The sequence below is a fragment of the Meleagris gallopavo genome, unplaced genomic scaffold (genome assembly GCF_000146605.3).
Source record: "Meleagris gallopavo isolate NT-WF06-2002-E0010 breed Aviagen turkey brand Nicholas breeding stock unplaced genomic scaffold, Turkey_5.1 ChrUn_random_7180001955215, whole genome shotgun sequence".
Classification (NCBI taxonomy): domain Eukaryota; kingdom Metazoa; phylum Chordata; class Aves; order Galliformes; family Phasianidae; genus Meleagris; species Meleagris gallopavo.
In genome coordinates, this window is record NW_011216051.1 from 1 (window position 1) to 9,049 (window position 9,049).

Sequence of the window (9,049 nt, forward strand, 5' to 3'; positions counted from 1 at the left end):
GTTGGTTGGTTGGTTGGTTGGTTGGTTGGGTGAGGAGCCTTGTCGCTGGAGGGCATCCTTAGTTGTGAGCTGAGGGCTGTCGGCAAGCGACATGGAAGGCTGCTGGACTGTGGGCGTCAGCTTGGAGCTGGCCTACACGTTCCCTACGCTGCTGGAACTCTCCACCGAAGGTAAGGCTTTCCAGACCCCCTTCCCAAGGCATCGCACGGGGCTGTTAGCTGTCCAAAGCCGCAGCTCCTGCTCTCTGCGCTGGGCAGGACGAGGCTGGGGGCTGCTGCAAGAGCCTCGCCCAAGGGTCCCGCTGGGCTCTGGGGACCATGTGGCAGCCGGGTCCCAAGGCCAGGAGCCTGACATGTCTTTTCTTTCCTTTGCAGAGATCGTGGCTGTCTGGGACGCTGTATCTGATTACATTCTGGAGCAGATGAAGCTGGACAAGGTGGGCTGGGGTGCTGGTGGCCCTCGCCCTGGACAGGGGTTCGGTCCTGCCGAGAGCGTGGGCCCCGCAGAGCAATCCCTCCCTGGGCACCACACTGAGCAGCACGCTGAGCCCAAGCCAGGTGCCCAGAGCAGCTTGTTGGCCAACTGGGAGGGAAACCCGAGGCCAGAGCTGCCCTGAGCAAACGTTTGGCACGCGCAGGGGCTTTGCTCTGCCCCGTGGTCAGAACGGGGAGAGCCAAGGGAGAAACGGGTGGGGGATTTTTTTCTGGCCCTGTGCCAAGGATAATCCGTGGCAATCAGCCCCAGGCTTAAGCCCTGTGCTGTAAATGCCCGGGCTCTTCTCTAGCCAAGGGATGCTGGGAAATACGATGCGGAGGCGACTGTCTTGCAGGGAGCACAGATTTTTCCAGAGCCTCCCAGGGAGCCCCATCTCACCCCGCTGTGCGTCAGGAGTGGGGAGGGCGGAGAGCAGTGACCCCATGCTCTTGATGTTCGTGGCTGTTGCCGTCCCTGAAGTTCACGCTCCTCATCAGCCTTTCTGTCTGTTCCCTGTGCAGGGAGTCCTGGTTCCGGGACTCGGGATCTTTGCTGGGGTCCGAGAGGAAGTCCACAGCAAAGACGAGGGGATTCCGGTTCGAAGGCCTGTCTTCCAGCTGGACATCGGGGTGCTGTGGCTGCAGGACCTCCAGTCTCCAACGACATCATCCCTGGTGAGAAGGCAGCAGCCACCTTCCCCGTTCCCGCCCCACGTCCGGCCGGGTGTGTTCTCCCTGCTCTCTGGGAACGGCCGGGAGCGGCAGAGAATTGTCTGCAAAGCTCGGGGTACAGCGTGATGAGTTCCTCCCGAAGGAACCGCAGCCCGAGAGCTGCTTGTGTGAAGGAAGGACCTTTTCTCCGGGATTTGGTCATGAGCGTTGCATGGGAACGCGGCTGGCTGTGGCAGTGAGGATGTGCCTTCTCCTTGCAGACGATGTCAAGATTGAGCCGCTCAACTACCGGCAGCTCTCGCGAGCCTCCGGCGTCCCGCTGCACATGGTGCCGCGCTGCGTGCGAGAGAGCATGCTGCTCTACTGCCACCTCCTGAGGAACAAGGAGCCCGTCTCGTTCGTCTTCAAGAACATCGGCGTTATGACGTGCCAAGACGACTTCCTCCTCATGAGGTTCTTCTGCAGCTGCATTGCAGAGCTGGAGAGCAACGCCACCGTCCTCACGCTGTTCCACACTGTAAGTGGAGGAGGTTTGGAGGCTGCGCCGTCAGATCGCCGCTGGCCAGCCTGGATGTGGCAGGCCGGTCCAGTGCCTTTCCCCGTGCTCGCCCCACGGCTTTCTCCACTGGCCAAGAGATTTCCTGGGTCTCTGCCCCTGCAGAAAGCCTGGCAGTGCTCTTGCACGGCCTCCCTAGTTTGCCACCCTGCTCCTTCAGAGCAGAACAAAGCGCTGGTGTTCACGGAGGAGGCTTTGGTGGAGAGCAGCTTTCTCTTGGCACGGGAGCCAGGCTTGCTTCCTGTCCAGAAGAGCCATGAAAAAGTGGCCTTGGCAAGCCTCCAGCAGCTCTGTGTCCCTTTGCAGAGATTCTGGACGGACGATTCTGCTGACTTCGGGCCAGCGTCCGCCGCCCGTGGGATCCGGGTGTTCCCGAGGTGAGTGCATTTCCTCTGCAGCACTTAGCTGGCCAGGAGGCAGGCTTCCTTCCCACCTCCTCTTCTGGGACGTGCCCTGCCGGGTCTCCGTGCTCGGCATCCAGTCGGGGACAAATGCTGGGAAGTCCGGCTCCTGGTTCACCGCTGCTGCCTTCTGGCCTTTTGGGGAATCGCGGTGGTGCTACTGGTGCCCAAGCTGTCCCGATTCCCATCAGAGAGAACGGACTGCACGTGCAGATGAATTTGGGCTGCGTGTGCTGCTTTGGCATGGCCAGGGAGGAAGAGGGTGCCACGCTTTGCATAGCACATAGATAAATAGCGCCGACCAGCTGCGTGGGGTAGGAGGCCATCCTTCTTCAAGGGTTGTCACTCCTTGTTTCCAGGTTTCAGCTCACCGTGGAAGAGAGCAGAGCAGAGGCCGCCACAGAAAAGGAAGCCGCCGTAGAGCAGAAGCTGAGTAGAGGTGAGGGAACGGGTCCCAGCTGCAGGGAGGTGGGCCCTGTCCCGTGCCGGGTGCCCGGGTCCAGGTTCCCGTGCCGTGCCCGTGGGGCTGCTCTGAAGAACTTCTTTCTCTCTTGGTTGCAGAGGGCTCTGTTGGCAGGCTGCTGCAGAGGCGGAAGACACTTCCCCCCTCCATGCTGCTGCAGCGCAAGCCGAGCTCAAGGCAGCAAGATGTGGCGAAGGAGCCTTCTGCCAGGTGAGGGCCTTGGGCGAAAAGGAGGAGGAGATGCGTGCGCTCGTGTGCCTTTGGAGCTGCCAGCTCTCGGCACCCAGAGAGGCTCCTGACACACGTGTGTCCCAGTGGGGGCCGTTCTCTCCGGGACGGCAAGCGCGCAGCACCATTTCCCCAGGCAGACACAGCAGCTTCACGGCCCACCCTGGCCCCCGGTCCCTGGGGAGCCGAGTGCCGATCCCTACTGACGGCAGAAGCTCTTCTCCCTTCAGGGCTGTCTCCGCTCAGCACCAGAGCCCATCTTTACGGCTGTGGGAGCACGGGGGGAGACCGAGGTGCCCCGGGCTCCCGCAGACTCCTCTTGTGTCTGTTTGCAGCGCGCTCCCGCCGTGTGCAGGCAGCTCCCGCGGGACGAAGAAAGCGGGACAGAAGAAAGCGTCGACTCCTGCCCAGACCGGCGCTGCACTCCCTGCCACAGAGGAGTCGAAGAGACTGCTGCAGGTACCGGCTCTGCCTCGCTGCAGGGACCGTGCTGCTTGAGACTGCACGAATGACAGAGCGGTAGAATCACAGAAAAGCTGGGCTTGGAAGGGGCCGTTCAGACCGCCTGGTTCCAATCCCCTGCTGTAGGCAGGGACGCCTGTCTCTAGACCAGGTTGCTCGAAGCCCGACCCAGCCTGGCCTTGAGGGCTTCCGCAGGGAGGGAAGCAAAAGCCTCTGTGTGTGCAGGGATCTGGAGCACAGCCCTTCGGGTGCTGCCCTTTCCCATTTCTGTCCGCTCCTTCAGTCCTCTTCGGTAGATGGAGGCTGCTGCACAGCTTCCCCGTCTCTCCTCGCCTCCTGGCCTGCCACCTGCCGCAGCACTCTGATTTTGAGCGGGGGCCGTGAGAGTGGAAGACGGCCTGCGAGCCACGTTTGCCACCAGTTGCGGATCCCGGCCTGCCTTCGGGGCCCCCGGTCCTTCGGGGGCAAAGCGGTGCCGACGGGCCGGCAGAGGCGAGGAGCGGGAGCGTGGAGCTGAAGGAAGGCACCGGGGCTGAGGCTGATCCTGTGTGCTGCCGTGTCTCTGCAGGAGCTCCGGGAAGCGTCTGCACCGTGGAAAGCAGTAGAGCGCACGTGGCCCGTGCACCGGCAGCAAGCAGAGCGAGCACGGGCAGAAATGGCGGTATGGGAAGGCTGGAGCGCAGGGGAGGACCCGCATCCGCCCCAGGTAGTGTCAGGGATGGACCCTGCTGGCAACAGCCGCCATCCTCCGAGCCAGGCTGCGAGCTCAGCAGGGCTCAGGGGGTGGGAGCGGGCCGGGCGCCGCGCAGCATGGCAGGGGCTGGCCTGCTCCTCCCCGGGAGGAGAGCTTGGCACCAGCCCCGCGCAGGGGAGAAGGGGAAGGGCGGTGCGCAGCCGTGGGCTGGCAGGGCTGAGTCTCTTGCTTGCCGGGGCCTGCTGCGGGGCCCTTGACAGAGGGCCTCTGGGAAACGGCCCCGTGCTCCCAGCCGCTTTGCTGACGGCGTCTCCTCTTTGGCAGCTGCTGTCAAGGGAGAGCATGCGTGCTCCGCGTCCTCCAGCCCAGCCCAGGGGACAGCGAGTGGGGAGGAGGTGCAGGAAGGACGTGGATCTGGTGCCGGGAAGTAAAATGGGCACGGCCACCAAGCTGGCACTGCATGCAGAGTAAGTGTGTGCGGGCTCTGCCGGCTGCCGGAGGCGCTCGGGCAGCCGTGCCCCTGCGGCTCGGGGACAGGCACGGCCCGGGCCAACATCTGCTGGCGGGACGCAAGGCTGGGGACGCACGGCAGCACGGGGGTGGGGGCTGGCTGAGGGCAGAGGCCGGGGGGGCTCAGCGGAGCCCGAGGGATGACTTTCTCCTCCTGTTGCAGCCTCCTATCCCCGCGAGCGGCTCAGGTGCTCCAAAGGTTGGAGCCGCACCTCCACCAGCAAGAGGCTTTTGCCAGCACCGCCGAAAAAAACCGGCACAAGCTGGAGCTGAAGCGGCAGCTCCCCTGGTGAGCTCCATGGGCAGCAGATCCCGAGAGCCGGGCTGGAGCCCAGCCTGCACTGCTTGCCTGCGCTCAGCCCGTAACGCTCCGTGCCCTGTTCTTTTCACCTCCCTAGTGCTCGATGCTCGGTGCGCTCCAGAGGGGAAGGCGCAGCCAACGGTGCTGCCGGCGGTGGAGCTCTCGGCACGGGGGCTGGGAAGCTGTCCCGATTTCCACCTGTGAACGGGAGGTCGTAGAATCAAAGACTCGTGGAAAGGCCTGGGCTGAAAAGGGCCTTGAAGATCGTCGAGTTGCAACCCCCTGCTATGTGCGGGGTCGCCGACCGACCTCCGGACCGGGCTGCCCAGAGCCACATCCAGCCTGGCCTTGGATGCCTCCAGGGACGGGGCGTCCCCCACCTCTCGGCAAGCGCTTGCAGCACGTCACCACCCTCCGCGTGAACAACTGCTAACATCTCGCCAAATTCTGCCCCCCTTTCACGGTGTAAAACCGTTCCCCTTGTCCTGTCACGGTCCAGCCTCGTCAACGGCTGTTCCCCCTCCACTTTATACCCTCCCTTCGAGAACTGGAAGGCCGCAATGAGGGCTCCCCGCAGCCTTCTCCTCACCAAGCTAAACAAGCCCAGTTCTCTCCACCTTTCTCCACAGGAGAGCTGCTCCAGCCCTCGCATCGTCTTCGTGGCCCTCCTCTTGACCCAAGAGCTCTGCGTCCTTCTTGTACCGGGGGCCCCAGCCCTGGACGCAGCACTCCCAATAGAAGAAATAAATTGGCCTTATTTCCACTCGGTCTGCTGGTGTCGTGCCTGTCGCCATCAACTACCGTGAGGAAGCGGGAGCTGTGCTCCGAGAGAGGAGTTTGGGTGGCACCGAGAGCTGCTCCCAGGGCCCGGGAGGCCCACGCTCTCCAAGAGCGGCTTCCCAGGATGGCAGCCATCTCTGCCGGCCGTGCACGTGTCCCGCGCAGAAGTCGCGCGTCCCCTCGCATCCCCACAGCTCCCTGCCGGCAGCAGCACCAGCCGGCGCTGACCAATGAGAGGGAGGCCGGGGGCGGGGCGGCGCCGGCGCCGACCAATGAGAGGCCGGGACGGGCCGTCTCCGTCGCCCCCGGCCGATGGCAGCCGGCACAGCCTGCGCGCCGCCGTTCCGCACGGCTGACGCGGCCGCTCCCAAAGCCGGGGCGCCGCGGGAGCCCGAAATGGACTCGGAGGGGACCCAGTGTCACTCAGCGCCGTGTCCTCGACTTCAGTACTGTGCTCAGCGCACTGGAACTCACAGAATCGTGCAGTAATGCAGTTACTGCAGGGATAATGGGGTACACGTGGACAGAAGGACAGAGGGACTGATGGATGCCGGAATAGAGGGACACACGGACACAGGCGCTTTGCTGGGGGTGTTTATTGGTGGTTTGTTATGGGAAAATGGGCTGCGTTCGTTCGAAGATCTGGTGGAGACGTGCAGGGATGATCAAGTCCTTATGGAGCACGGTGGGGCCAGCACAGGGTTCACACCAATGTTTCATCCTGAAAGTCAAAGCGCAGGTGGTGACCTCGTGGTCGCTTCATTTGGTCTGTGTGGCACCAGAACCCCCTGAGTCCTTTGCGTGATCTTATGGGGTCCTCACGGCGCCACGACGATCACCTGCACCTTACAGGGACGGCACTGTTCTTCTTGGATCCCTTTTGACCTCCTCCACACCTCCCAGTCCAGAGAGATTTGGGGTCTCCCACAGCTCCGGACCCTGCAGGATACAGGGGGCCCCCAGCGTCACTCACCTTGGATAGGAAGATCCAGAGCCACGGGATCTGGGAGCTCCGGCAGCAGGGGGGGAGAGGGATGGGAGTTCCGCTTCCCTCGTAGCAACTTAAGCTGCAGTGGGAGAAATGAGGAGATCCCGGTGGGCACCAGAACCTGCTCAAAAAGCGCTGAGGAACCGGGGCTCCCAAATGGGAGGCACCTCCCGAGGGCACCACAGTACTCACTGCTATGTCATAAGCTCCGCTTGTTCCCTCCTCTAAGTCATCCAGGAGCTGGGGAAGGAGGATGAGGGACAGTTTGGGTTGGAGTTAATGGGAAAGCATGTGGCAGTGGTGACGCCTTCGCAACGACCCCATATGGCCTCCCCCTGGTCTTAAAGGGAAAATCCCAACTGGTTCCCACGGACCCAATTGCTTCCACATGCCATCTGGAGTCCTTGGAATGTGGGGATCTGGGCTGGGGGTGGAGACCAGAAGGTGGAGACCCAAAGAAGGAAACAAGGGGACCCAAGGAGGGGGGACCGAGAGGATCCAAGGAGAGGGGACAGAGGGGACCTAAAGAGGAAACCCAAAGAGAAGACCCGAAGAAAGGGGTTCAATAGGACTCACAAGGAGGAAAGCGAGTGAAGCCAGGGACCCAAAGAGAAGGAACCGGAGGAACCCAAAGAGAGGGAACCGAGGGGACGGAGGGGACGCAAAGAGCAGGAAGCGAGGGAACCCAAGGAGAAAGTGGTTGCGAGCCGGCCCGTCTCCAAGAACCCATCTGCACACCCCAGCCTGTGCCTGGAGGCACATGGAGGCCAGGAGCAGGAGCACGGTGACAGCGACTGCTTTCATCTTCCCCTGTGCGCCGGGAGCTGGGTGAGGCTGCAAGAAGCCCGGGCTGCATTTATTCTCTTGGGACCCCCCTCGCATTCCAAAATGCCCCTGGGCTTGGCACAGTCCCCTGGCACAGGCTGAGCCAGGCATGCAGCCAGCCCCCACCTTGGCTCCAGGGCATGGGAAGGAGCCAGGGATCAGGGGACGGGCACTGAGTGCTGGGAACCCAACGGCAGCCAGCCCCAAAGGGGGGAATCCTAATATCACGCCAGAATCCTCGAATCCCAGAAGCAGCGAATGTGGAGAAGACCTCTAAGAACATCGAGCCCAACCAAGGATGTGCCGTGCCACTGTCCCCACACCTACTCCCCAGCACCACGAGCCCGGGGCCCAGCAGGGCGACGCGTTGCAGAGATGGTGACGTGTCACAGGTGTGGGTTCCGTGGTGGAATTGGCAGCGCTGAGTTACTGGCTGGATGACCTGAGAGGTCTTTTCTGAATTAAAAGATGCCACGATTCCACGCTCAGCTGCTGGCTGAGCAGCCCGAGAACCTTGGACCCCATCCCACTTCACTTTTCAGCATTCTACTGCTACAAAGAACTCAGTATTTCTTGCTAGGCATTGTCAAGCCAGCAAAGAGGAGTGGAACCTTTTAGTGTGAAGTTACTGCCAAGCATCAGCCACCCGCTTCGCCCTTATCTTAAAAACAGTCTTCACCTCACCTAAGTGTGATGTCAGTCTGTACTTAGATACAGCAAATCACGCAGCACTGCTAAGCTCCCTGACAAACACTGCGGAGCAGAAGCAGCCCAAAGGAAGCTCTTCCAGCTGACTGCTCTCTGAGCAATTTCCAAAGCAAACATTCAAGTGATCTTTTCAGAGCACAGCAGCTCTCCTATCTATGGGAAATGTCCCACGGGGCTGTGACCAGCTGTCCGTTCTGCCAGGCATCACACTTAAAATTGGCATACCGCTTTTCCTTGAGGAGCCGTTGAGTCATTTACAGTTCTAAGCCATTTATCAGTGTTTTATTATTTCTTTTCACGGGGATGAGACAAGAGCCACTTTCTTGGAAGCTATGGCAGGAGGCTGGATCATCACGGGAACAAAACCAGTAGGACACCTTTTGTTCTGCTGAAACTCAGGCACGCAGCCCAGTGACTCCAAAACCCAACACAAAGTTCTGATTGCCTGACTGCACGTCCTGAGGACAAATTGTCCTCGCGGACAGAGGCAGCGCTACTGCCATTTCAGATACACGATGCAGATTTCTGGATGCAACGCGGTGACTCCTGATGTTGGGTACGGAAAGAGAGCAGAAAACACAGGACCCGTCTCCGGATGAGACTGTAGGGCCTTGTCACACCTACACGATGCCTTGACTTTATCGCTCTACGATACCGTGATGGTGTGCTTCTACCATTCCATCATTTGTTCATTCTATGAGTCTGTGACCCCGCGATTCCGAGATTTCATACATCTAAAAGTCACGGTCTTTGGGTTTTGCAGCAGGAAATGACAAGGAAACCCAGCTGCCACTGCCAGATTTTTATTCACCCCTGATCTCCTGCTTGGCAACAAGGGCGCTGAGTGGGCACTGCCAGGGACACGTGTCTTTGTTTCCCTGTGTTCTGATGTCCCTGTCACCCACCGGCTACCACGTGTCCCCATGTCCTGATACCTCCATGTCCCCCTGTCCTCATATCGCCACGATGTCCCCACATTGCCACTGGA

General features: G+C 61.1%; 2 protein-coding genes across 4 annotated transcripts; one reads left to right on the plus strand and one right to left on the minus strand.

The window, feature by feature from the left end:
* Positions 1–91: 91 nt before the first annotated feature.
* LOC104917080 lies at positions 92–5,540 on the plus strand. The gene is made up of 13 exons (XM_010728162.2): positions 92–170; positions 375–436; positions 785–890; positions 996–1,148; positions 1,406–1,662; positions 2,008–2,078; positions 2,462–2,541; positions 2,664–2,775; positions 3,129–3,252; positions 3,824–3,961; positions 4,274–4,416; positions 4,623–4,748; positions 4,858–5,540. The coding sequence occupies exons 1-13, from the start codon at positions 92–94 to the stop codon at positions 4,976–4,978; spliced, it is 1,572 nt and encodes a 523-aa protein (XP_010726464.1). The 3' UTR covers positions 4,979–5,540.
* Positions 5,541–5,742: 202 nt separating this feature from the next.
* Positions 5,743–7,960, minus strand: LOC116217797. Of its 3 annotated transcripts, none has more exons than XM_031557747.1 (4): positions 7,105–7,960; positions 6,721–6,768; positions 6,514–6,607; positions 5,746–6,261 (listed from the first exon to the last, which is right to left on the minus strand). In XM_031557747.1, the coding sequence occupies exons 1-4, from the start codon at positions 7,462–7,464 to the stop codon at positions 6,257–6,259; spliced, it is 507 nt and encodes a 168-aa protein (XP_031413607.1). In that variant the 5' UTR covers positions 7,465–7,960; the 3' UTR covers positions 5,746–6,256. The 3 variants fall into 3 exon arrangements, with proteins under 3 accessions (XP_031413606.1, XP_031413607.1, XP_031413608.1); XM_031557748.1 differs by having other exon boundaries at positions 5,748–6,261; positions 7,267–7,960; XM_031557746.1 differs by having other exon boundaries at positions 5,743–6,261; positions 6,514–6,768.
* Positions 7,961–9,049: the final 1,089 nt, after the last annotated feature.

Excerpts from the sequence above, each read along its gene's own strand:
- LOC104917080 (XM_010728162.2), top strand. The coding sequence starts at position 92 with ATGGAAGGCTGCTGGACTGTGGGCGTCAGCTTGGAGCTGGCCTACACG. Across the intron at positions 891-995 it reads CACCCCGCTGTGCGTCAGGA|GGAGTCCTGGTTCCGGGACT; the intron begins GTGGGGAGGGCG and ends TTCCCTGTGCAG. Across the intron at positions 4,417-4,622 it reads AAGCTGGCACTGCATGCAGA|CCTCCTATCCCCGCGAGCGG; the intron begins GTAAGTGTGTGC and ends CTCCTGTTGCAG.
- LOC116217797 (XM_031557746.1), bottom strand. The coding sequence starts at position 7,464 with ATGCCTGGCTCAGCCTGTGCCAGGGGACTGTGCCAAGCCCAGGGGCAT. Across the intron at positions 6,769-7,104 it reads CTTCACTCGCTTTCCTCCTT|CTCCTGGATGACTTAGAGGA; the intron begins GTGAGTCCTATT and ends CTCCTTCCCCAG.